The 27565-nt window shown below is 37.3% G+C and overlaps 3 protein-coding genes, 1 long non-coding RNA gene and 1 pseudogene across 5 annotated transcripts; 3 read left to right on the forward strand and 2 right to left on the reverse strand.

Annotated features, from left to right (window-relative positions):
* Window positions 1-2907: 2907 nt before the first annotated feature.
* LOC148916681 (uncharacterized) lies at window positions 2908-7735 on the forward strand. 2 transcript variants are annotated; one of them, XR_016126651.1, is made up of 3 exons: window positions 2908-3264; window positions 3369-3420; window positions 7598-7735. It is a non-coding gene; the product is annotated as an uncharacterized LOC148916681 (long non-coding RNA). The 2 variants fall into 2 exon arrangements; XR_016126650.1 differs by lacking the exon at window positions 7598-7735 and adding an exon at window positions 5432-5569.
* Window positions 7736-8022: 287 nt separating this feature from the next.
* Window positions 8023-10125, forward strand: LOC103330725 (ABC transporter F family member 4 pseudogene; annotated as a pseudogene).
* Window positions 10126-10953: 828 nt separating this feature from the next.
* Window positions 10954-13310, reverse strand: LOC148916682 (uncharacterized). The gene has a single exon (XM_089051600.1). It carries the CDS (start codon window positions 11601-11603, stop codon window positions 11007-11009), a length of 597 nt encoding a protein of 198 aa, XP_088907726.1. The 5' UTR covers window positions 11604-13310; the 3' UTR covers window positions 10954-11006.
* Window positions 13311-15720: 2410 nt separating this feature from the next.
* LOC148916683 (uncharacterized) lies at window positions 15721-17352 on the forward strand. The gene has a single exon (XM_089052257.1). It carries the CDS (start codon window positions 15721-15723, stop codon window positions 17350-17352), a length of 1632 nt encoding a protein of 543 aa, XP_088908383.1.
* Window positions 17353-21334: 3982 nt separating this feature from the next.
* On the reverse strand, window positions 21335-27492 carry LOC103343587 (putative disease resistance protein At4g27220). Its single transcript, XM_089052258.1, has 3 exons — window positions 24624-27492; window positions 22635-23537; window positions 21335-21343 (listed from the first exon to the last, which is right to left on the reverse strand). The coding sequence occupies exons 1-3, from the start codon at window positions 27459-27461 to the stop codon at window positions 21335-21337; spliced, it is 3750 nt and encodes a 1249-aa protein (XP_088908384.1). The 5' UTR covers window positions 27462-27492.
* Window positions 27493-27565: the final 73 nt, after the last annotated feature.

Raw genomic sequence — 27565 nt, forward strand, 5'->3', positions numbered from 1 at the left:
GGGCCACATTGGAAGGTTATTTCAGATTTCATTGCTTGTATGGCACATGAACCGTAAACACGTGTCCTGGTGTAGCGTAGATGGGACCAGTCACTTGCAGTGGAGTGGAAACAGAAATAAGACACCTCTTTACGGAAATGGGATGGAGGTATCCTGCGCTGTATTGCTTCACACGTTAATGCTTGAAAATCGCGTGTTCAACGTTGTCTTCATGTTGGACTAAGAAAACGAAACGATTGCAATTATTTTTTGAAATTATTATTCACGAAAATATGACATATTATATATCAAGTACTATCTTCCATAAGGGAAATTTATAATAAACCCTATTTCTAGCATTGATTATATGTAAAACATTAAAATCTATAAATTGAAGAATAAAATTTGGTATAGTATATTAATACGAGGTTACCATAGTGGTCGTGGCCTTCCTCCTCCCCTCCTGCTTGGCACCCAAAATCGAAATTCCAAGTTGTCTTTGATCCCATCTCCAAATTGTAAGTTGTGAGTATGTCAAAAAAAAAGAAAAAGGAATTGTGTGTAGTATAGTTTTTTTTTCACTTGAAATTTCTTTCGTAGAGAAAAATCAGATACAAAGCCCAAAAAAGGCAAGTCACAGCAAACACAAAAGCCAAAAAATGGCCCACAACAAAACAAAACCCCAAACCAGCAAACAGAAACCACAACCGTTGTCACCAACTCCACATCTGAGCGGATGGGAGAAACAACCAAAGGGATCTGCAGCAAGGAGGCCAAAGAAACAAACCACCATCACAACGCCACAAACAGGAGCCAAATAAACCATAGCAAGAAACTGAATGTTAGGTTAAACAAGAGGATCTCCTAATTAACGGAATGTTACTCATACTATAACATCGTATTTCTGAATGCTTAATTTGAAAAAAAGACCCCTAAATTAATTAACTTACAAATTTTTAAATGCTACAAACTTTGTTAACTTCAATTTGCAAACGGTGCAATTATTATTTTTTGTTTATACAATCGATATTGGGGGAAGGAGGAGTCGACCCTAGGACCTCAGTACAATGATAAATGCTCTTAATCACTTGAGGTAGAAGCCCATTCTGCAAAGGTGCAATTTGATCAATGGTATAATGGATTAATTGAGAAAAGTGCAGATTATTAAAAATAAATAACAGAAATAAACAAGCCAACAGGGAAACAAAAAATTAACAAATTAATATGCATGAACAGTCAAAGAAATTAAATCATAAAATAATTTTTTTTCTTAAATATATAATATGTAATTCAATTACAACAACTTTCATCCAACAAGATCTCTTATTAAGATGATGAACTTTAAAGGAACATCAAGAATATTTCATCCATCAGTAGGCACTTCAAATCGGCAAACAGGACAATAGTGACTTTGTTTGAGCCAAGTCACTATGCACTTTTCATGAAACAAATGTGAGCAAGGCATGCAAGCGATTTCTGATCCTCCATTAAACTCTTCCATGCAAACAGTGCAACTATCACTTTCACTTGCACAAATTTGCCTTCTTTTTCTCTCTCGACGCCCCTCTTCCTCATCATCCTCCTCCTCCTCATCCCCATCACACACTCTAACCCTCTTTAGAACCTTCTCAATCGCTGAATCGCTGGCCGGGATCATACCCTCGTTAATACCATTGCTCATTAATATTCTTTCTATTAGTTGCATGCACGGCTCATAACGATGCTTGAGGTGCACTTTTTTCATGTGAACGCACAACCCCAAAACCTTACGACCCATGTTGCTAACCCTATTGCTAATTATGACACCCTGTTCTATAATCTTCTCCACAATATGTCTACTAAACGCATCCCTTCTATTGATTCCAACTACCTCCAGCATGCTACGAAGAATCAAGTGCGCCTCGCAGTAATTCTTTAACATGTCCATGTCGAATCGGCGGTTTGCTGCCTTTGTTTTCATAAATTCTATGACGGTGGTTTCAGTGTTTAAGGAATGATTAATGTATTTGTAATGGGATTGATGCACAAGCTTAACATGAAACTGAACCGGCTGTACTAATGAACGGCTCTGATTATGAACATGATTAGGGTTGTCTAATTTTGCGGTAATGTCTTGGATGCGAAAGCCAAAGCGTTGCTGGTCGCGATGGATGGCAGGGAAGTCTTCCATGGAAATTAGTCAAGGCTAGAAACTCAGTTTCAGAATTTCTTTGGTTATTCTGAAGAAGTAATATATACCGTCGGTATAGTTCTAACAAATAAACACATATATTTATATAGGGATGGTGGGCCTTTAAATGAAACTGGTAAGCACAGGCCAATTACTTGTTACTCTTTTTGTTTTCGAGAAAAATTGTTCGTTACTCTTTTTTTGGGTTTAAATGCCTTTTTGGTTATTGAATTTTACACAAAATTTCAATTTAGTCATTAAAAGTTTTTAGCCAAATTAGTCATTGTATTATTTGAAGTTTATAATTTATAGACATGGCTTTAGTTTTCCATTAACTGGCTGGATTAAATACTCTTTTGGTCATTGATTTTTACATAAAATTTCAATTTGATCATTAAGAAAAAAAAATTAGTCCAAGCTAACTGTAAGCTAAAAATTTTATACGACATAAATTAAGACTAAAAATATGCTTTAATTAATTCATGATAACGAGTTTTAACAATCCCCCTCAAACAGTCAAACTATACGAAAGATAATGTAGGTCAAGGGAAAAAAAAAATTCCTATTCCAGGTCAAGATAATGTAGTCGAAAGTATTTTATTTTATTTATTTATTACTTTCTTAACATTAGCAATATTTAAAAAAGGGAAAATCAAACTTATGACCCGAATATAGGGATAAATACAACCATCTCACTTGATACTTTTTAATAACGATAAGATAATTTTAAGGTCTCTGGATCAAGATAATTTATAAAAGCGATTGAGTTAGTAGAGAAGATTCTAGAACCGATTTTCACTTAAAAAAGAAAAAGAAAAGAGAAGATTCTAGAATTTTTGAATAAGGCAAAGTGTTCGTGTTGTGTGATGATGCAACATTTGGGTGCCATGGATGGAATTACCGGAGTGACTCCTCTTTTTCTTTTGGGTGGAGCATTTTGTTAAAATCCCAAATAGATAATGAAAAAGCAACAAATAAGTAAGACGGTCCATAGGGCAATCGCAAAGTAAAATTAAGCATCTCCAGATAGTAGAGAGACTCAAAGACCAAGCTGACCTGATATGCGATTCAGAGAGAAAATAGATACAAACCCTAACCCTTGAGGGAGTAGTAAGGTATGCTGTTTTGGGTAAAATTCGCATGTGTATTCTATTTGTTTGCTGGATTTGATATGATGGTAGTTCTAATTCCAATTTGATCTTCATCCTTTCTGTTCCAGTGAAGCTTGTTGTTTGGAGATTCTCTGCTACATTACTCAAATCTTCTCGAAGGTAAGCCAATTGTAAGTTATGTTAGATTTCTTGGTATTCTAGCTGGGTTTTGCGAGTGGTTTTGTTAGAGAAGAATAGAAGAATAGAAAATAATGGAAAATTGCTCTGCTTACTCACCAAGTTTGTGAGCAAGACGTTTTGTATATATTTTTGTTTGTATGTAAGAATGAGCTCATACGGCATGTACTACATGCCCGTTAGCTGATTCACACAAGTTACAATGAATCTCAGCCATCCATCTGTCCCAAATCTATAATCACTACATATGACTATTTTGACCACACACTTGGCAGATATACTCAAGTGAATACACACATAAAGTTCATCTTATTTCACTAATACTAATCAGCTATAGACTTATAATTCAACACTCCCCTTTAAGTCTTGAGCTGATTTCACTCCGAGCATACTCCTGAGATAGTTGAAGTGATCCTTAGCCAAAGGTTTTGTGAAGATATCTGCTACCTGCTCTTTAGTGGGACAATACACCAAATCAATGATTCCTTCCTGCAGTATAAAATGATACCTTCTGTCAATGTGCTTGGTCTTCTGATGGAACACAGAATTCTTTGTAATAGCAATGGCAGAAGTGTTATCACAATGAAGAGTAGTAGCTTTAGTTTGTATTTCTCCAAAATCTTCCAAAACAAACCTCAGCCATATTGCTTGAGTTGTGGCTTCTGATGCGCTTATATATTCAGCTTCTGCAGTTGAAAGTGCAACACAATTTTGCTTGACTGAAGCCCAAGAAAACACCCTACTCCCAAATGAGAATGCATATCCTGATGTACTTTTGTTGTCCTCTAATGAGCCACCCCAATCACTATCACAGAAGCCAATTAAACAAGCTTTCCTTCCCTTCATATACTCCAGGCCATAATTCAGAGTTCCCTTGATGTATCTGAGTACTCTCTTTGCAGTTCCATAGTGTTTATTGGTAGGACAGTGCATAAATCTTGCCAATAAACTTGCTGCATACATTATATCTAGCCTTGTAGCAGTGAGATATAGAAGGCTTCCCACAATGCTTCTATACCTTTCCTCACTCGCAGATCCACTTCCATCATCTTTAGATAACTTTTCAGTAGCTACAAGAGGAGTTGTGACGGTGTTTGCTTCATTTAATCCAAACTTACTTAGTAAAGAACTTGCATACTTCTTATGGTGAATGAAGATGCTAGAGTTAGTTTGAATCATTCCCATTCCGAGGAAGTGGTGAAGAAGTCCTGAATATGTCATCTCATACTTCAGTTTCATGTCTTCCTTGAACTCTTCCAGCATTGATTTGCAACTGCCAATGTAGACTATATCGTCCACATAGATAGAAACAATCAAGATATCTTCTCCCCTTGCTTTTATCTATAGAGTTGGTTCACTCAAGCTCTTCTTGAAACCACACTATGAGAAGTAATTGTCAATCTCTCCATACCAAGCTCTCGGAGCTTGTTTTAGACCATAGAGAGCCTTATGAAGCTTGTACACATTTTCCTCCTTGCCTTTGACTACAAAACCTTCCGGCTGCTCAACATAGACCTCTTCTTGTAGAACTCCATTCAAGAAAGCCGATTTCACATCTAACTGATACAGTTTCCAGCTCTTTTATGCAGCCAAGGCTATTAAGGTTCTAATGGTATCCAACCTAGCAACCGGTGCATAAGTCTCATTGTAGTCCAAACCAGGCTTTTGTGCATAGCCCTTTGCAACCAGCCTTGCTTTATTCTTCAACATTGTGCCATCAAGATTTAACTTTGTTTTGTAGACCCATTTAACCCTTATAACAGGTTTTTAGTTGGTCTGTCAACGAGTGTCCAGGTGCCATTTTTTTCAATCATAAACAACTCATCCTCCATAGATTTTAACCAAGACTCGTCTTGTTTGGCATTCTCATATTTCTCTGGATCCATAATGCACAGATTGTATTGAGCTAACACTTCATTCAGATTCCGCCACTTCAATGATGTATGATCAAATGCTTAATTGTGCCTTTCACTTAAGTTTGACATGCTTGCAGATTCACTTGAGATAGGTGACTTGGATTGAACTTCAAAGTCTTCAATACTAAGAACTCTCCTAGGTGGAGATAATGTAGATGATGTAGGAGACAACACCATTCTATCACTACTTCCTGTACTTATGTCACCATGAATAAAACTTCCAGCATTGGGGGATATTGACTCTGAGTTCTCTTCCCAATTCCAGGCAGCTTCTTCATCAAATACAATGTCTCTTGACAAGAATAGTTTCGTGGATAGTGGATCAAATACCCTATACCCCTTTTCACAAGTTGCATATCCTACAAATACTCCTTTGAAGCTTTTAGGCTCAAGATTGTGTCTGTGTTCAACTGGGACATGAACATAGCATAGTGAGCCAAATATTTTTAGATGTGATGTTCCTGGTTTTCTTCCAGAATAAGCTTCAAACGGTGTGTTGTTATTCAAGGCCTTTGTGGGACATCTATCTAGAATGTACACTGATGTATGCACTGCCTCTGCCTAGAGAAAATATGGCATTTTCTTCTCATGCAACATGGATTTAGCCATCTCAATCATCGTTCTGTTCTTCCTCTCCACTACTCCATTTTGTTGTAGAGTATATGCAAGAGTGAATTGCCTTTGTATTCCTTCTTTCTCACATAATAGAACAAATTCAGATAACTTGAACTTCCCTCCTCTATCACTTCGCAGGCACTTAATCTTGAATCCACTTTGTAGCTCTGTCATAGCTTTGAATTTTCTAAAACAATTGAATGCATCAGACTTATATCTCAGGAAATAAACCCAAGTCATTCTGGAGAGATCATCTATCAACAACATGAAATACTTATTTCCAGCAATTGAATCATTCTTCATAGGTCCACACAGATCAACGTGAGCCAGTTCAAGTAGAGTAGTTGCTCTTTGTGCTTGATTTCTTGGAAATTCTTCTCTGTGTTGTTTTCCAAATTGGCAGCCTTCGCAGACTCCATTGTAGTCTTCAAGCTGAGGCAACCTTGCACCATTTCCTTGTCTCTCAATTGTTTGAGACCACCAAAATGTAAGTGCCCAAGTCTCTTGTGCCAAGTCTCAGTAGAGTGAGTAACACTAGCTTTTAAGACCACTTGGTTCTCGGATAATAAAGCCAATGGATAGCACCTATTCACTTTCTTCTTCACTTTCATAACTAAGCTTTCCAGTGATGGACCATCATATATACTGCACATTCCACCACCAAACACTAAGAAATATCCATGTTCATCCATTTGACCCACACTTAGCAAATTTTCTTTTAAACCAGGCTAATACATTACTTCTCTAACATACTTTCTGCCCTTATTTGTACCAATCACCAATGAGCCCATTCCTGCTACATTCACAAGATCTCCAGTTGGCATTTCAACTTTGTCAGCTATGTTGATTCTTACATCAACAAGCAATTCTACATTCCTTATCATGTGGTTGCTACAACCACTATCGATGTACCACTCTCCATTCACCCTTGGTCCTGTGACTGTGCTATTTGCATAAAATAGATTCCCTGTCATCTCCAATTGGTTAGCACTGTTTGCCTTTTGCACTGTTTTAGCTGCAGTACATTCTTTAGCCAAGTGACCAAATCTATCACAATTGTAGCACTTTGGCTTGCCTTTGTATCTGCATTCTCCAAAAATGGTACTTTGAGCACACTTTGCACCGAGGTTTTATAACTTCTTGGCTTGCTGGCTGTGATGAATTGAAGCTGTGATTTGGTGCAGGATTATTTTGATGTGGCTTTCCTTTTGACTCCCATGATTCCCCTTAGGATTCCAATTCTTCCTGAGACCTCTGACCACTGGACTGAGAATTTCCCCTGTTTTGTTGTCCTTTTGAGGTCACAGAGAATGAGGCAAATGCCTTGTCAGTAGCATCAACGGTGTGCATATCAAAACGTTATTCCTGGCATTTAAGGATAGCAAGGATCTCTTTTAATTCAATAGTCTCTATATTCTTCGTATTCTCAATTACAAGACAGATAGGATCATATGGTTTACTAAGGCTAGTCAAAACTTTCTGCACAAGTATTTCATTAGATAGAATTTCACCAAACGTTTTCATCTGATTTATCAACTCATTTAGCCTAGTAAGATACCCAGACAAAGTTTCATCATCACGCATTCTAGCATATTCGAATTGGCGTCTCAGATTTTGAAATTTCACAGATCGTACCTGCTCACCACCGTGATATTCTTCGTACGACAAATCCCATGCCACCTTCGCTGATTCAGCATTGGCGATTCGAGGGAAGATTTAATCCGAGACTGCATTATGAATGATTCCAAAGCCTTTGCATCTTGCATCAGCACAATAGCCATTTTTCCATCTACATCATCCTCCGATGATCCTTCATCCTTCTTCTTCTCCGAATCGGAAGTTTTAACTCCCTTCTCTACCAAATTCCACAACCCACGTGATTTGAAAATCGTCATCATCTTGATTCTCCAGAACTCGTAGTTCTCACCGGAGAAAATTGGAGTTCTCACTTCGGAACCTCCAGATCCGGACATCTTTGGTCTGAATGGGTTGATTTCTCTTCTCAGATGATAATGGGTCTTTGGCAGCTTTCACCGAGCTTCAACTCAACTCAATGGGTTCACAGATTTACGCCCAGGCTCAGATGATTGAACCTGGCTCTGAGGCCATGTTAGATTTCTTGGTATTCTAGCTGGGTTTTGCGAGTGGTTTTGTTAGAGAAGAATAGAAGAATAGAAAATAATGGAAAGTTGCTCTGCTTACTCACCAAGTCTGTGAGCAAGACGTTTTGTATATATTTTTGTTTGTATGTAAGAATGAGCTCATATGGCATGTACTACATGACCGTTAGCTCTTAGCTGGATTCACACAAGTCACAATGAATCTCAGCCATCCATCTATCCCAAATCTAGAATCACTACAATTGACTATTTTGACCACACACTTGGCAGATATGCTCAAGTGAATACACACATAAAGTTCATCTTATTTCACTAATACTAATCAGCTATAGACTTATAATTCAACAAGTTCTGCAATTCAATTTCAGTTGAACACAGACCACTGGCTTGCTATTGATGTTGACTAGCCAGGAGGATAAATTAAGCAATCTGTGCTAATTAGTTTTGTTTTTCTTTTGGAGCCTTTATGCTTGCTAAGAATTTAAAGGTTATTAGGGATTCATTGTGGGTCTTAATTCATTAGTTTTGGCGAATTTCGTATGCAATTTTTCACTGATATAAATCTGTTCACCCTTTGACATACTGATGGCTAGATTGGTTGTAATTTAACATTAGGTGAATTATATCCCTTTGTTTTTCAGTCAGATAATTATTGCAATGGGAAAGATGAAGACAGAGGAGGATGGTGCAGCCTCCAAGGTTAAGTCAACCGGCAAAGATGCTACTAAAGATGGGAAGACGGAGAAACTATCAGTCTCTGCCTTGTTGGCCAGCATGGACCAGAAGCCCGAAAAGCCCTAGAAAGGATCTTCCTCAAATGCAAAGACAAAAGGTGCTCCAAACCGTCCATCATACACTGATGGTATTGATCTCCCTCCCTCAGATGAAGATGTGTTGGAAGTGGATCAACAAGAACAGAAAGTATCTAATCAGCAAAAGAGGCCAGAATTTAAGCGACTTAGATGTATCTATAACAGACAATGTTAAAAAAGCGTGCTCAGAAGGACCTTCTTGCTGCTCATGCTCTTGAGCAGGCTGAGAAGGTGGCCCTAAAGATAGCGTGATTTCCTTAACACGGTTTGCAATGAGATTATTCATCTGCATGATCTGAAACTCCACATCTACCGTAGAAATTTTGATGATTTTGAAACTGGGAGTGGAACTCCACATCTGCAAGGAGGTGAACAAAAGGTTTGAAATTTATGACAAGCAGATGAAAGGTGCCAAAAGGAGTGGAAATTGGGTTCAACAGGAGAAGGTCAAGGATCGAGCAAAGTCTATTGCAGCTAAGGAAGCATCAAAGAACAAGGCTACGGGAAAGGTTGATGAAGATGAGACACCAGCTGAGGCTCCTAAGAAGTGGAGAGATTACGGTGTGGAGTTCCACTTTCCTGAACCTACAGAACTTACTCCCCTATTTTTGCAACTTGTTGAAGTAAGCTTCAGTTATCCACAACGGGAGGATTTCAAGCTGTCAGGTGTTGATATTGGTATTGATATGGGGACTCGTGTTGCCATTGTTGGACCTAACGGAGCGGGAATGTCTACTCGGCTGAACCTTCTTGCAGGTGATTTGGTTCCTTCGGAGGATGAAGTACGGAGGAGTCAAAAGTTGAGGATCGGTAGGTATTCACAGCACTTTGTGGACCTCCTGACAATGGATGAGACCCCATTCAGTACCTTCTCCGTCTTCATCCAGACCAAGAAGGGCTTAGCAGGCAAGAAGCTGTCCGCGCAAAGCTTGGAAAATATGGACTCCCTAGCCACAACCATGTCACTCCCGTTGCAAAATTATCAGGGGGGGCAGAAAGCCGTGTGTTGTCTTCACATCAGTATCCATGTCAAGGCCCCACATTTTGAGCCAAATATCCAAATATTCAATATCGTAATTACATATATGATAAGGAAGGTCCAAATATATCTATTTTATTTAATACAACTAAAGAGAACATATAATAACTAAATTATGTGATGTTCTCACACAATGGCAGGATTTGAAGAACATTAATCAAGAATATGCATAATCAGTTATGGAAGTGACGGTATCTGATAAGAACGAAATTGGTATGTCATGGTATCTTGTAGATGTGCACCGCTACATATCATGTAGTCTTGTCCATAGCTTCTTTGCTTCTGATGATATTCTTCTCAAAGATTATGAAAAATAAAGAATAAAAATAATTATCTATGATTAAAATAAAACTGCATGTAATGGATATTATGCAAGTGCTACTGGACAAATATTAATGATTAAGTACTACTTTAAAAAATGATACCATCCTTAGAAGCATTTTAACGAGCCATATATAAATAAGCATTATAACAAGCTATATATAGAAGCATTTCAAAAAAATCCAATTTTTTAAATTATTTTTTATTAAATAGTTCACTGGAGTTTAGATTTAAGTGTTTATTATGATTAGAGATTATTTTGTATTATAGTCCATGATGAGCGTATATTGTAAAGTTGAGTACTATCATAAGAATGAGCCCAATTAAAAGCCTAATTCCTATAAGCATATAAGTAAATTAGTGTAATTTTTATTGAGTTACATTTGTGTTATCAGGGTACGTAGTGTAATGTTTAAGAACATAGAGCTTAGGAATTAGGGGTTTATGGCTTCTCTGTGCCAATTAGAGACAAAATTATGGTATAGAAATTATTCTCTAATGCTTAAACAATAGTAAATCCTGAAAAGAAGGTTATAAAATAAAAAGTGGAGATGAACTAATAAAATAAGAAAGATAAGGCAAAGAAAATTAAAAAGCAATGTCAATTTATGAAAATATATTAAGCTATATATATATATATATATATCTTCTAGTGATTTTATAGTGAACAAAAAGTGTTTGGTTGAATTGAAAACAAACCTTCTTTTCTCTCCACATGGACGCTTCATAGACACATGCTGGCTGCTTATACATATAGAGACTCAGGAGCAAATGCTTCTAATTTTGGACACTGTCGAACATAGACTGTCTCCAAGGCTGGCCACTTCAAAGTATAAGCTTGAGAGCAAAAAGATTCAAGTTCGGGTAAAGAAAAAAGTTGAATATAATTCACGTGAAGAAATTTCAATTCATCCTCAATACTTTCTCCTCCTCCTTCTGCCTCTCCAACAATTTTCTCCATCGCCCTACATTGGATAACATTTATTTTCTCCAGGCAGGTGAGAAGTTTTGCTATGTGGGGTAAAAACAGGTATCTCAAATTGTTACAGTACCATACGTTTAGTATTCTAAGGTTTCCAAAGCCTGAGCTAACTTGTAAACCCTTTTCCCATATGTGGCTCAGCATTGGTAAATACACCAACTTCAATTGCCTCAGCTTATCAAATGCTTGAGTAGAAGGGGTTTCCTGAACCAAAAATATCACTTCCAATAAATCGCAACTATTTACATAGAGATGTTCTAGATTGTCGCTAGCAGTTGAGGTCTGGAGATTTGCCGGTGTAACCTGGCAAAATGGTAGAAAAATAATTGTATAATTTGTTTGTGTTTCAATCATAAACATATTAAAATAATAAGACTGTTTGTGAAAATAATGGTTATCATTTCCCAGATGAAAATTAACAAGTATTTACAATTGTCATGGGACGTGCTTGGGCCAAGCCCATTTAACTTTTTTCTTTCTTTTTTTTTTTTAATCTTCAATGACATTTGTACATAAGACCAATTTTCACAAAATAGACACGGGATGTATTCAATTGAGATTTTAAAAGATTATTTTGGGATAAATAATCTTCCAAGGATTGAATAAAACCAAGAGTGAGCAAATGGGTAGGGAAACTCTCATTCCAAGCTCGAGGAGCTTGTTTCAATCCATAAAGAGACTTCAATAAGCAACACACATGATGTGTTTTAGCGGAATCTTTAAAGCTTTGGGGCTGTTGCATATATACTTCCTCATGAAGTACACCATGTAGAAAAGCATTTAACAGACCAATGATACTGTGCAACTAAAGCAAGAATCAATTTAACTGTAGAATGCTTGATAATAGGACTGAATGTTTCTACATAATCAAGTCCGCCCTCTTGATGAAACCCTTTTACAACCAACCAAGCTTTGTGCCGAGAAATGGAACCATAAGCATTTGTCTTAAGTTTGAACACCTATTTACAATTAACAACATTCATGGAAGGTTGATAAGGAACAAGATTCCAAGTATGATGTTTTTCAAGAGCTTGAAACTCATCTACCATAGCTTGAGTCCATTCTAGAACCTTTGCAATCTGTGAATAAGTTTGTGGTTCATGTAAAGGAGAATGACCAGTTGTTGTTTAGGCAGCCAAGAAACCATGTCGAGATTTGATAATTCCAGACTTGGAACGAGTCTGCATAGGATGTGAATTAACTAGTGGAGCAGGAAGATCCACAATCAGATCCGGTGAAGAGGATTGGGAAGAAGATGCTTATGACTGATCTAGAGCATGCTCAGTAGAAGAAGATGATGAGGCATACTAAGAGGAAGGCTCTGCTTGTACCTGATTCTGTATAAGTTATGGTGTCTGATCCTGTACACACTCAGTAGAGGAAGTAATAACATCAACAGAAGATGAGACTTCCCTTGCACTAGGTACTGGACTTGCTAATGAATTATTAGAAGAAGTAGTCTCTGGTAAACCATTAAGTCTATGAGTAACACACAAAGATGTGAGGTCTATGAGAAAGGGAAGGTCTTAGTGGTATTAAATCTGGTGGTTTGGTATTGGTTGGTGAAAGAGAAGTGTTCTTATAAGGAAAATAATTCTCATCAAAGATAACATGCCAAGATAAGTAAATGCGATCAGTTTTAGGGTCCAGACAAAGATAGCCTTTATAATCCAAAGTATACCCCAAAAATACACATTGTTCATACCTAGGTTGCACCTTAGATTGAGTATAAGGTCGTAATAGAGGATAACATGCACATCCAAACACCTTCAAAAAGGTAATATTTGGTTCTTTGTGAAACAGTTTAGAGAATGGAGATTGCATATTTAAGAGCTTACATGGAATCTTATTAATGAGATAATTGGCTGTGGATAATGCATGAAATAGGTATTAAGATGGAAGAGCAGCTGTAGTGAGAAGTGTAACAGCAGTTTCCACTAGGTGTCTATGTTTCCTTTAACCCCTTCCATTTTGCTTAGGGGTGTGAGGACAAGACTTATGATGCAAAATCCCTTTTGAACTAAGATAGGTCTGAAATTCTTTGCTAACATATTCACCCCCGCCATCAATTTGGAAAGTCTTAATAGAAGTAGCAATCTGATTCTCAACATAGGCAAGAAAATGAACAAAAGTAGAGAAGCAATCTGATTTCTTTGTTAAGGGAAGCAACCAACAAAATTTGGTACACTCGTTAAGGAAAATTACATAGTGCTTATGACCATGTAGAGAGGAATAGGGAGTAGGACCCCAGACATCCGAGTGTATCACTTTAAAAGTTTAAAAGGTATTTGAGACACGACATATGAAGAAGGAAATTGTTGTTTACACATCTTGCCTTGTATAGAGAAGCTACACACATGTGGAAAACTAGGAGAAATGGGAATATGAGTTTTGGCTAACATAGAACTAGTGATATCATGAGATGGATGGCCTAATCTATAGTGCCACAAAGTATGACAAACTTTTCTACCATGAAAAGCAGCCAAGCTAGGTAAAATGGGAGGTGTCCTTGTTGGAAGTGGATAAAGACCATTACTGCACTTTCCTTGATACAGAATTCTCCCCTTTAGATCCTGAATTTGGAACCACAATGCATTATATAAAATCTGGCAGTGGTTATCAAGGCAAAATCGATGAACTGACAGTAGATTAGTGGCAAGATTGGGAACATGCAAAACCTCTGGTAGATTAAAGACTTGGTGACCAGAGACAAGATAAGAGCTACCAACATTAGCAATACTTAGTCCAGTACCATTACCTATAGTGACATTGTTGGTGGAGGTGGAAAGAGCAATGTTGGAGAGATGCCTAAGATCTGAGGTCATATGGTGTGCAGCACCAATGTCTGTTAAGCATATGTTTGGATCTGAGAATTGACCACTAGCAGTTGTAGTAAGTGCGGTGAGTGATGGAGAAGGAGGGGCGCCTTGATATGAGAAATTAGTTCGTTGTGGGCAATTAGGAGATGTGTGACCAAACTGGAGGCAGATTTGACATGTTTCATTAATTAGAGAAGGTGCCGCAATTGAAACTAGTGGAGCCATAGGTGAAGATGACAAAACACCAAGGCTTGAGTTTGGAGTAACAAAATATTAAGGAGAAGGACCTGAATTACCCCCATGATGCCATGGACCTCCATTATTATTTCATGAACCAGCATCGTTGTTCCATGGACCAGAGCCTTGATTCCATTGACCATATGAACTCCAAGAATTACCATCATGATTCCACTAATTGTTAGGAACATTCCAATTGGTACCATTATTGCCACCATCATTCTAACAACCACCGTTATTCCAAGAACCGCCTCGACCACCATTATTCCACGATCTGCCTCGAGACCAAGAGCCACGACCACAATAATTCGGGCGTTGATTATAGTTAGTTTGCCAATTTGGATTACCACATCCACGATCAACAGATCTAGAGTGAAAATTATCACCATGAGCAACATGTGGTGATGAAGAAACTGTGCCTTTCTGAGCAACCATAGAAATCATGATTGGAGGATTAAAGGACTTAATAGCAGCATCTATATCACTCTCTTCTTCTAGCAGTAAATCATGCTGCTCTCTGGAAGAGTAACAAGAATTGGTCTAGCACGTATATGAGACTTAAAAGTGATTGTATTCCACAGGTAAGCCTTTGAGAATAATCAGAATCATGTCTTGATCTAAAATAGGATGGCCAGTAGTAGAAAATTGTTGTCGAGCTGCACGAACCTTCTTCCAATAGACATCCATAGAATCAATTCCTTTTCGCATTCCATGCAAATTATTCTTAAGATGCATGATCTTGAGCTCAGAAATTGATGAATAACGATCTCGCAGTGTATTCCATGCCTCTGTAGCGGACTTACAATTCATCATTTCAGAAAAAGCATCATATGAGAGATTTGCTGCAATTAAGTTCAAAATTGCAGCGTCCATCGCTTCCCATTCTAGATAAGCATCTGCATCAGGATCAGCAAGCACCATAACCGTGCCATCAAGAAAACCAAAAAGCCGATGAACTTTGAGAAATTTCTCAACCTTATAGCTCCATTGCATGTAATTAGTGTTGAGAATTAAGCTACTCACTGAGCTTAATAAGAAACTGCAGATGACAATCCTGCAGATTGTTCCTGAGAAGAATGAAGAATTGAAGAACTTTCCCTTTTGGGAAGTAGCCGTTAGCTACTCTAGCTATTTTGGGATAATTTCTACAGCTGGTTCTTTTGTCTGTTTCTTAGCTGTACTGTGTTAACAGACTCTAGCCTAGGTGTAAGAATCGTAGCCTCCAATCATTATGAATGGTAGGAGATGAGTCCTTGTATCCTAAAATTTAGGATCCTGATTTTGGCACCTTATGTCATGTATATGAGCAGGTTTTTGCTCATACCTGAATATAGAAAAGAAATACAGAACATTTTCTCACTCTCTCTGGTTTTTTTCTTCTCTCTTCTGCATAAACGTTTTTCTATATACCAAAAACCAACATGGTATCGAGCTCCGGTCTGAATCCAGAGAGGGGCGTGAGCTGTGAGAGAGAGAGCTTTCCTGAAAAATTCCCAAAAGGGATAAAGGTTGCTCTTTTATTGTTTGGTTCACTAAGACTCACTAGGAAAATGGTGGGATCAGGTTCTTCAGGTGGAGATCTACGAACTCCACAGTTTGATGGTGCAAACTATGATTTTTGGGCTGTCAAAATGGAGACCATCCTCATAGCACATGATCTATGGGATGTAGTTGAGGTCGGAGTACAACCTCAGCCAGTTATTGAGGAGGAAGAAGACTCTGGAGGTGAAGGAAGTGAAGCTGAGCAAATTCCAGCGGAAGCACCTACTATCTCCAGAGAAGACAGAATCAAAAATGCCAAGGCACTGAGTCTCATTCAAGGAGCCTTAACTGATGAGCTCTTCCCTCGCATCAGAAATGAAAAGACTGCAAAAGGAGCTTGGGATGTCTTGAGGAGAGAGTACAGAGGAGATAAAAAGGTAAGAGCTGTAAAACTTCAAGCAATTAGAGCAGATTTTGAGTATATGAGAATGACAGATGGTGAAAGCCTAGATAGCTATTTGTCTAAGTTTTTTGGAACTGTGAATAATTTGAAATCACTTGGTGAAGATGTGTCTGAAACAAGAATTGTGCAAAAACTCTTGATGAGCCTAGGTAGAAAATATAAGTCCATTGTGTCTATCATTGAAGAAACTCGAGATCTTGATGTTCTTAGAGTTGAAGAAGTTATTGCATCTGTCAAGGTTTATGATAAAAGGGAAGACTTGCATGATGAAAGAGATAAAGTGGCTGGAACTGAGAGAGCTTTTAGTAGCCTCAAGGTTGGAAATAACCAAGTTCATGGCTCTAATAAGGGCTCACAGAGTAGACCAAATCAAAAGTGGCAGGGACAAGACAAAAAGGGATCAAATTGGTCTCAAAATAACAATGGCTCAAGCTGGAATAACAATGCTGGAGGAAATTGGAACAATAGTTTCAATTCTCAGAACAAGCAAGGTAGCAGCAGTCAAGGAAGTGTGAAACCACAATGCCAAGTCTGTCAAAAGTATCATTTTGGTGTGTGCAGGCACAAAGGCAAACCTAGATGTGGAAAATGTAATAGGTTTGGTCATACTGCAAAAGACTGTGAAGGCAACAAGCAGGTGGCTAACTGTGCAAAGGAGGAAGAGGTAATCACAGGCACCATGTTCTATGCTTGCCACTCTGCAAGTGTGAAAAATGGAAGTGTATGGTTTGTGGACAGCGCCTGCAGCAACCACATGACTTCTCAAGAGTCTGTGTTAATAAACATTGACAGGACTGTGACTTGCAAAGTTAAAATGGGCACTGGAGATCTTGTACAAGCAACTGGAAAAGGCACTCTAGTAGTTGAAACTCAACATGGGAGAAGGTATATACATGAAGTGTTGCTTGTTCCGGGCTTGGATGAGAATCTATTGAGTGTAGGCCAAATGATGGAGCATGGTTACTATGTCCTATTTGGGGGTAACATGGCAGTTATTTTTGATGATGGCAGCCTCAACAATGTTGTAGCTAAAGTGGTCATGGGAGGAAATAGATGCTTCCCTCTCTCACTAGAATCTATGACACTGCAGCTAGAAAAGCATCAGTGATGAAGATTCTTGGATCTGGCATAGAAGACTTGGACATTTGAATTTTGTTAGCATGAAAAAAATGCAGCAGATGGAAATGGTGGCTGGACTACCTGTGTTAACCGAAATGAAGGATGTGTGTGAAGGTTGTGTTTCAGGAAAACATCACAGAGAGAAGTTTGACAAAGAGGGAGCATGGAGAGCAAGCTGTCCACTGGAATTAGTGCACACAGACTTGTGTGGGCCAATGCAAAATGAGTCAATTGGTGGAAATAGGTACTTCATCATATTCATTGATGATTTTTCAAGAATGTGCTGGGTATACTTTCTCATAAACAAATCTGATACCTTTAATGTGTTCAAGAAATTCAAAGCCTTTGTTGAATTGCAAAGTGGATTTAGTTTGAAAAAACTAAGGAGTGATAGAGGTGGTGAATATACCTCACATGAGTTTCAAGAATTCTGTGCAAGCATGGGAATGGAGAGGCAATTAACCATTGCCTACTCTCCTCAGCAAAATGGAGTTGCTGAGAGGAGAAATAGAACAATATGTGAGATGGCAAGATCCATGATGACAGAGAAAGGAATCCCTGTGATTTTTTGGGCAGAAGTACAAATGTGTATCTCAAAACAGATGTTTTACAACATCTGTGCTAAGCAAAACACCATTTGAAGCATTCACAGGAAGAAAGCCAGGAATCAAGCATCCTGAAAGTGTTTTGGTTGTATCTGTTATACTCATGTTCCATCACCCTTGAGGCAGAAGTTTGATGACAAGGCTAGAAAGGGAGTTTTTATGGGATATGGAAGCTGTGAAAAGGGTTACAGAGTGTATGACCTGCAATCTAAGAAAATTGTGCTCTCAAGGAGTGTAATTTTCAATGAGGACAAGGCATGGAATTGGAAGAGTGATCAAGAGGAATATGTTCCAATACCATTCAACCTTGGAGGAAATGAAACAGAAACTGAATTTGGTGAAGAACAAACTGAAACAACTCAGTTTGATAATGGCGGCAGCTCTCACTCAAACACAATCATGGTGTTTCAAGAGGAAATAACAGTCAAGCTTCTACACCTAGCTCTACTCCAGTGGAGTTGAGAACTCTGGAAGACATATATGCAAGATGCCACATGTGTATCATTGAACCAGAGAACTATCAAGAAGCAGCTGGTGATTTAGCTTGGCAAGAAGCTATGAATGCTGAGTTGGAAATGATAGAGAAGAATAATACCTGGGAATTGGTTGAGAGACCAGCAGATAAACCTGTTATAGGTGTGAAGTGGGTGTTTAAAACCAAGCTTAATTTGGATGGAACAGTTCAAAAACATAAGGCCAGACTTGTAGCAAAAGGGTATGCATGAAACCTGGAATTGACTACAATGAAACCTTTGCACCAGTTGCAAGGTTAGACACAATTCGAACTCTCATTGCTCTTCCAAAGCACAAAAAGGATGGAAGTTGTTTCAGTTAGATGTCAAGTCAGCATTCCTAAATGGTGTGCTTGATGAGGAAGTATATGTAGAGCAGCCTGAGGGTTTTGAACTGAAAAATGCAAGTCACAAGGTTTACAAGCTGAAAAAAGCCTTGTATGGACTTAAGCAGGCTCCTAGAGCCTGGTACAGTGAGATTGATGCATATTTATCTATGTGCAAGTTCAAAAGAAGCATTAGTGAAGCTACTCTGTACACTAGATCTGATAATGAAGGAGGTTTAATCATTGTCTCAATCTATGTTGATGACATTGTTTATACTGGAAACAGTGAGAGGATGCTTGCTGAGTTTAAAAGGGAGATGATGCAGAGATATGAAATGTCAGACCTTGGACTCCTTCATCACTTCTTGGGCATGGGAATACTACAAACTGATCAAGGGGTTTTCATTCATCAAAGCAAGTATGCCAAATCCTTGCTTGTGAAGTTTGGGCTTGAAGATTGCAAACCAGTATCCATTCCATTGCCTACTGGTGAGAGACTCAAGAAAGTGGATGGAAGTGACTTAGCTGATGAAGGACTCTACAGAAAGATAGTAGGAAGTCTACTATACTTAACAGCAACTAGACCAGATTTGATGTATGCTGCCAGTTTGCTGTCAAGGTTTATGACTAGTCCTACAAAGAAGCATATGGGAGTTGCAAGAAGGGTCCTAAGATATGTGCAAGGAACTCTCAACTATGGCATTGAGTATGTGAAGGATAAGTCTGCAATTCTCATTGGATTCTGTGATGCAGATTGGGCAGGCAAAGGAGGATGATAGCAGGAGCACTTCTGGCTATGCATTCACTTTGGAAGTGGAGCATTCTCTTGGGCCTCTGTGAAACAAAATACAGTGGCACTATCAACAAAGTTTGAGTATGTCTCAAAGAATGAGGCAACAAGACAGCTATTTGGTTAAGGTTTGTCCTTGATGATTTTGGTGAAATGCAAACTGAGGCAACACCTATTTTCTGTGACAATATGTCAGCAATTTCTATGGCCAAGAATCCAGTTTTTCATCAAAGGACTAGACACATAAACAGGAGGTATCATTTCATAAGGGAGGCTCTACAAGAAGAAGTGATTGACATGAAATTCTGCAGAAGTGAAGAACAACTTGCAGATATTTTTACAAAGGCACTGCCTAAAGATAGATTTAATCAACTAAGGTTGAAACTTGGAGTTAAGCCAGTAAGCAGCTTAGGAGAGGCTGTTGAGAATTAAGCTACTCACTGAGCTTAATAAGAAACTGCAGATGACAATCCTGCAGATTGTTCCTGAGAAGAATGAAGAATTGAAGAACTTTCCTTTTGGGAAGTAGCCGTTAGCTACTCTAGCTATTTTGGGAATAATTTCTACAGCTGGTTCTTTTGTCTGCTTCTTAGTCAGACTGTGTTAACAGACTCTAGCCTAGGTGTAAGAATCGTAGCCTCCAATCATTATGAATGGTAGGAGATGAGTCCTTGTATCCTAAAATTTAGGATCCTGATTTTGGCACCTTATGTCATGTATATGAGCAGGTTTTTGCTCAGACCTGAATATAGAAAAGAAATACAGAACATTTTCTCACTCTCTCTGGTTTTTTTCTTCTCTCTTCTGCATAAACGTTTTTCTATATACCAAAAACCAACAGTAATTAGTGTCATCCAATTTCAAAGTAATATAATTGGAAGCATTATGAAGCAAATCAATCGGTGTAACAGAGCTTTTCCCCATTTTCAACAAAGGCTAGGGTTTAATCACACAATCAAAAATTTAGAAATTCATATTGATTTCAGAGAGAAAAGAAGCAAGAGATTCGATCACAAGAACAATTCGAATAGTGACCACAAGATACTAAGAGGCAGAGAGAAAGTGCGAAGTTACTAAGAGATTTAGAAGAAAGAAGAACCTCACAATTACATTAGAGAGAAAAATGAACATCGAAGAAGTGAGCAGCGGAAGAAAGAAATCGATCACGATATGCAGAGGCAATGCTCTGATACCATGAAAGCTTTCTTCATGGAAGCCATTGATGAGCTCAATCAAGGTTTGAGAGATAGAAGTAGGGGTGGGTATCTCATCCGAAATATCCGCTTACCAACTATATCGTACCAACAGTTTGGTTTGGTTTGGTTTTGTTAAATAATTATTTTTTAATTTTAATTATTCTGATCCGATCTGTACCAAGATGTTTGGTTTGGTTAACGAAAACAATATTCCTAACTCGACGAAAACCCGTACCGATCTGAAAATTATACATACTCTATTATTTAAATACAAAACAAGAATTCAAAGATAAATACAATCAGCATTTTGTATCACCCATTTATCTCTATTGTATCACTTCTTTATTAGCATTGTATCACTGCTTTATCACCATTCTATCACTTCTTTATCACCCGGGTACTGTAGCACTTTTTGGTCAGAGAGGAATTTATGAATTTCCTATGTTTTCTAGTTTCGACTTTTGTCCCCTTTTTTACCTGTAACTTTACAACCGTTTATCCAAATTTTATATTCTTTATATGGTTGGATTCAGCATGAAAAACTAAAGGACCTAACATGGAACAAATGTCAAAATTATTTATATAAATGTAGAGAATTCAGTAAAAATAACACTCAAATGTTCAAACAACAAACAGAAGTGGCTCCCAGTAGATCTTCAATATATATTGAATGATATAGTGACTAAGTTATTTGATTTCATACTTGGATGAATTAGACTACTGGATTTTTGTATTTTACAAGGATAATTTGGTGTATTTGTTCAAGAACTTATGTTATGTGAAAGTATTATAAACTGTATTTTTATTAGTATGTTTTTATTACGGTACTACCGGCGTACCAAACCAATCGGAACCAAATATTAGGTTAACCGATCCAAAGTCTTTGGTTTGGTTAACAGAAGAGCATTTTACCGTTCCAAACCGATCCATGCCCAGGCCTATATAGAAGTATCGAGAGAGAAAGAAACAAAAAGAGAGAGAGAGAGAGAGAGAGAGAGAGAGAGAGAGAGATATAGTTTCTCTCATTAGATGAATCACTAAACTTACAATTCAAGACTTATATGTATAACAGAAACTAACAGCCAGCTCATCCCTAACTAACTAGCAATAGAGTGACGGAGGGAGGAGAAATAGAGATGAAGGAAAAGAGGAGGAGGAACTGGAAGAAGAGGTTGGAACTAGAAATCTGAAATTTCATTCGTCTTCCTTATGGATCTGGACCTCCAAGCGATAGAGTTTCTGCTAAAATGGGAGACCTAGCATTTTCCCCTTTTTTCGAGAAGAAGAGAATGGGTTATTCATGTTCTTATTTGTTGTTGTTTTTCAATTTTTTTTTCTTTTTCATTAATAAACTTTTTAACCCCCAATAACAGGTTTCTCTATTATTCCTATCAATGGTATAGATTAACTCATCTCAATCTATATTCTTTGGTGTATGGTACACCAAAGGACTCTAGAATTTTCCTTATTTTTTATTTTATTATAAAAGGTAACATTGGAAGTCAATTTACATCTATACAAATAGCTTCAATTTTTCTTTTTGAAAAAGACATGGAAAACTTTGAATGGAAGTATGATGGTGAAGATAATTTATAGTTAAATTCATTTGATACTTCAAAATCTTATAAATCCTATGATTTGAATCTTTTAAAATTCATAAGTAAAAAATCTTAATTATATAATTCCATAAATAAAATCCTATAAGTAATTACATTCTGCTTAAATCCACCAGACTTTTTTAATCCCTAAATAGTCTTTTAAAATCTCAATTGAATATTAAATCGAAAACCAAACGCATTCAGTGAATAATATTGAGATGCCTAGTAAAGAAAAATGACGTACCTCTCTATTTATAGGGCCGGGCAATATTTGAGTAAAGTTGTGAGTAGATGGACGATTTTGTAAGCAGACTAGTGGCGCACATCCAAATCCAGATCCAGATCCAGTTGATGATTCTTCTCTACCTCTTACATGATTATCACTCAAATTCTCTGCAACTGCAGGCAGATTTTTGCTTAGTGGTGCAAAACCTAATGTCTTTAATTCGGGACAAAGATACACGTCCATAGTTCTTGTGGAGGAAGGCCATGCGAAAGAATAGGCATCAGGGCAAAATCTTTCAAGTCTTGTCAAAAACGATAGTTGGAAGCTATTGAGTAGTTTGGGAAACAATGTCATCGCACCACTTCCACCTGTCTCTTTCCCTTCTTCATGGATATTGTCCTCAGTGGCAGCAACTGCTAGTACTATAGTCTCCATATTCTCACAACTATATATATGGACTTGTTGGAGATTCACAAGGAGCTTGTAAATTTCATAGGGGCATAGATATTTCAGCCTACGACAATCTCCAATTGTTAAAGATCTTACATTTTGAAAACCTTGGAATCCAGGTTGAACGTTCTTCCACAAATGCTCAACCTCATATAAACCCACCACATTCAATGTTTGTAATTGAGAAAATGCTGAGACATGCCCTTCTAAATCAAATACCACATTGAGAAAATGTTCATTTTTTTCTTTTGACCATTGCCCAGTTCTCAAATACTCCACTACCAGTTCCTCTAGATTTGGTAACCATGAAATGCAATTTGAAGGAAATAGTGCATTACAACTTACTCCCACTTGTGCTACTTTTGATTTAGATGAGGATCCAGCAACTTGATCATGTTGTTGGTCATTCCTAGTCTCTTTCATCTTGTCCAGATGAGAAGCCTTCACACTTTCATCATTGGGCTTTATGACCTGTACATTAATTAATTCTACATAAGTAATGAACTTACACATGAGTAAAAAAGAAAGAAATTTAGGCTGGTGCTATTTCCACAATTTGTCTGATTTCCAAATTGCCTTAATTATATTCCCACATCCTCTGTCATAATTTTTGAGAAATAATAATAATCCCCTTCCTCACCTATTTATCAATAAACAATTTTCCCACCAACCAAGATTATCATCCCACCTTTTTCTTCTTCTATATTATATTCTTATACACCCTAATCTTTTTTCTCACACGTCTTTTCTCATATTTAGATCATGCAAGCTCCTACTTTGTTTCCTTTGCTATATATTTTAACTCTAAAGACAGCTCAATATTCTTAATTTTCAAATGAAAATCATAGGTCTGAAGATTTAGAAATATATATATATATATATATACTTAATCTCCTATTAAGGGACACTCTAAACACACTACAAATTGTTTTTCAACAATCCAAACAGTTTATTTCTCATTTGTATATTTATAGATCATACTCACAAAAAATTAGACAATTCGAAAATCGTTTCAATATGTAATTATGTTCTACAAAAGTGATGAACACGATACTTCAAGAAAGTACTAAAATCACAATAATTTAATTGAGTGCTCAAATGATATCCGATTCAAGTGATTTTTTCAGAGATAATTTTTGTTAGTGAAATACAATGTAAGGCTCACCACGCGCTATATTTCAATAATCTGAGCCATCTAGGTTTTAGATATTCCCTCAAAGATCATCTCTGTATTTTAAAAAAAAATCACTTAAATATGAAACCATTTGACCACTCAATTAAATGGTTGTTATTATTGTCTTTTCTTGAAACACCGTGTTCGTCTATTCTACCATGAAACTATATTTATTGCATATTCAGAAAAACATAACTATTATTCTAACTTATGTATGTAGAAATAATAATGCAAAAACCAATATTCATCATAAATTAGTTGCAAAAATTTGAAACGCATCTAAAATCTCCAATAGACCAAACATGATTAAGTTCAACCCAAATCAACTTCGAGAACTGGAACGACAATATCAAGTATATACCATTCAAGCATCAAGTGTATACCTCATAGGTGAAGTCCCGTTGGTTTCCCGTGTAGAAACCACATAGCTTTTGGAGATAAGAAAGCTTCAAAAAAGTTAATCTTGGGAACATGAGAGATGCATTATCATCTTCCATTCTCTCCTTTGATATGATCTCTTCCACTTTATAACACTCATAAACTGTTAAGCTTTGGAATTGTACCAAGTTTTGTGCTATGGATAGTGAAAAGACATATTTTAACTCATCACAATTGTCAATTGCAATGGATCTTAGGTTCATAAAGGAGTACTTGTCTGGCATTTTGCCACGACACACAAATTTTAATTTGTGAACATTCTCGAAGGTAACTGACTTTAAGATGGGGAAGGCTGGTTGACGACGATGAGTCCAATCTGTTCCATTCATAAGATACTCTATGTTGTTGTCATACATGATTGATAACACTTTCAAGTGTTGAAAGCCCTCTTGATCATCTAATTCCTCCATCACATACTTTAAATTGTATGTCTTGTGTAGGCTTAAGTCTTCAGATTGCCTCAAGAGATATCTAACTGCTCCAATCTCCATATATTCCTTTACATCACCACGAAGCATCAAACTATTTTCGAACAGATAACTAGGCATTCGATTCTTGAAACTAATATTGATAGATACATGAAATCTTATAGGCTGGCTTTTTAAAAGAAACTCTTCATTCTGCAACATCTGAACATTAGGGATTTTTATGGCTAAGACTTTTAAATGATCAGATAGAGACATCACCTCATCAAGGCTTGCCATGCTCGTTTCATCCTTGCTTCCTACTGTTGGCCCCCAATTGAGAAAGCTTTCTGCCATGTACAACTCTTCTAATCTCCTTAAGTTGGATAAGACACCATAAGGAATTTCTTCAAGTCCTTTACACTCTGTTGCATCCAGCATCCTTAACCGATGAAGAAGTCCTATTTCTCTAGGCAACTTATCAATTTGAGAGCGAGCAAAGCTGAGGATCTCCAAATTCTCCAATCCTCCAATAACATGAGAGATGTCTCCCAATTTGCAATCCTCTAGACACAAGGTATGAAGGTACTTGGATTCTCCATGTGCTAGAGTTCTTGTCGAGGTCAAATAACTTGACATATCCATCCCCAAGAAAGCTAAAACCTTGAGTTCTTTCAACCTTTTAAAGTGGTTGGAATATTCTGAATTTGAGGAATTTTTCAGTTGTAGAAGCTCAAGTTTTGGGTAATCCAAACAATCAGTAATATCTTCATCTAATTTAGCATCAATTAACGAAATGGCACTGCAATGTTCTCGGTTTGTAGCTTTTTGTACTCCTGGCCATCGTCCACCTCCATCTTTCGCATCAAATGATCTTACCATAAATCTATGAAGATCTTTTGAGGCAATTGATATGGCAACATCACGAACTACGTCATGCATTTTGATACATTCTTCCTTTTCACTATCAAGCAACAAAAATCTTCTTTTTAAATTTTCAACTAAAGAATGCACTTTGTTTCTTACATCTTCGATTGTGTTGGTGTTTCTAAAAGTTGCTCGACCCAACCCATACCTCACCAAATACTCAATTGGAACATCATAATCTTCTGGAAATAAGCAACAAAGTAAAAAGCACGACTTGACTTCACCACTATTCAATTTATCATAACTTAGTTTTATGCAAGAGTAAACACTGTGTTCCATCCCAATGATGTTTTCTGGGAGAGAATTTTTCAGTTCTTGCAAGGCAGTAATCCATTCATGCTTGCCTTTACTTGGTAGAAGAGCTTTCCCAACAGTTATGATAGCAATGGGTAAACCTTTGCATTCATCTGCAATCAATTTTGCAATATGAAGCAAATCATGATTATTGTCCAAGGATTCACCTACAGTCGCTCTGAAAAGCTCCCATGCTTCTTTTTCATTTAAGGCTTGGACTCTAAATATGTTGTCTGTACACCCCATTACTTTACAAACTCCTTCATCTCGAGATGTTAACAAAATTTTACACCCTTCATGAACTTGATAAGTATAATTAGGTCCACCAGCAAGAGGAATCCCGATAGCTTCAAAATTAAGCTCTGACCATACATCATCTAATATAATCAAGATTCTTTTACTCTCCTTGATTCTCATATGTAGCTTTTCTGCTCTTCTTGATTCAATTTCCTCGACGAATTTCATATCTAATGACTCTGCAATTTCAGTTTGAATTGTCTTAATGTTTACAGTTGCGGTTACAGTTGTCATCACAACATCATCAAATAGCTGATTTGTTCCTTTTAATCTGTTGACGATATCTCTTACCATTGTGGTTTTACCCACTCCTCCCATCCCGCATATCCCAATTATTCTTGACTTTTCATTCCTCAAAGCTATAAGCACATCATTCATGACTGCTTTTCTAGATTCAAAACCCTTAAAACCATCACTAGAGATTATTGACTCTATATGTTGCAGAGGTGAAGGATTGGCAACATTATTACTCAGTTCTTGGTCAAGTTTGAGATCAAGTACACACTGAGCAATCTTCTTAGCTTTCCTACTTAGAGAATACCGCGATTTCAAACTTGGGCACAATCCATACAAACACCGCCTTTGAATATTGACTTTGTCTTCCAATTCTTTCACTTCACGAAATATTTTACTTACATCCTCTAGCCAACTCTGAACTTGATCTTTGATGGTTGCACCATTCCTTTTTGCAGCATCCACAGATCTTTGCACATCATTTTTCTTGTCATCAAGCTTTTTAAGCGCATCTGCTAGACTTTTTATGTTGGAATCGCAGTAAATTAGATAGCTGAGTTGTCTCCCAATTAGGGCCACTGGTTCTTCTACAATTTTAGATGCAATTGAAGTACCAATCTCTTCCATTTTATGTTACCTTTTTATATAAAGCCGCCAGAGACTATTGCAAATGAAACTATTGCAAGCAAGTCCACACCTACAAATTTTATTATGAAAATGTAAGGTAAACC

This window comes from Prunus mume, linkage group LG5, assembly GCF_029339155.1.
Source record: "Prunus mume cultivar Tortuosa linkage group LG5, ASM2933915v1, whole genome shotgun sequence".
NCBI classification, from domain to species: domain Eukaryota; kingdom Viridiplantae; phylum Streptophyta; class Magnoliopsida; order Rosales; family Rosaceae; genus Prunus; species Prunus mume.

Excerpts from the sequence above, each read along its gene's own strand:
- LOC148916682 (XM_089051600.1), bottom strand. The coding sequence starts at position 11,603 with ATGTTTATGATTGAAACACAAACAAATTATACAATTATTTTTCTACCA.
- LOC148916683 (XM_089052257.1), top strand. The coding sequence starts at position 15,721 with ATGGTATCGAGCTCCGGTCTGAATCCAGAGAGGGGCGTGAGCTGTGAG.
- LOC103343587 (XM_089052258.1), bottom strand. The coding sequence starts at position 27,461 with ATGGAAGAGATTGGTACTTCAATTGCATCTAAAATTGTAGAAGAACCA. Across the intron at positions 23,538-24,623 it reads AACGGGACTTCACCTATGAG|GTCATAAAGCCCAATGATGA; the intron begins GTATACACTTGA and ends ATTAATGTACAG.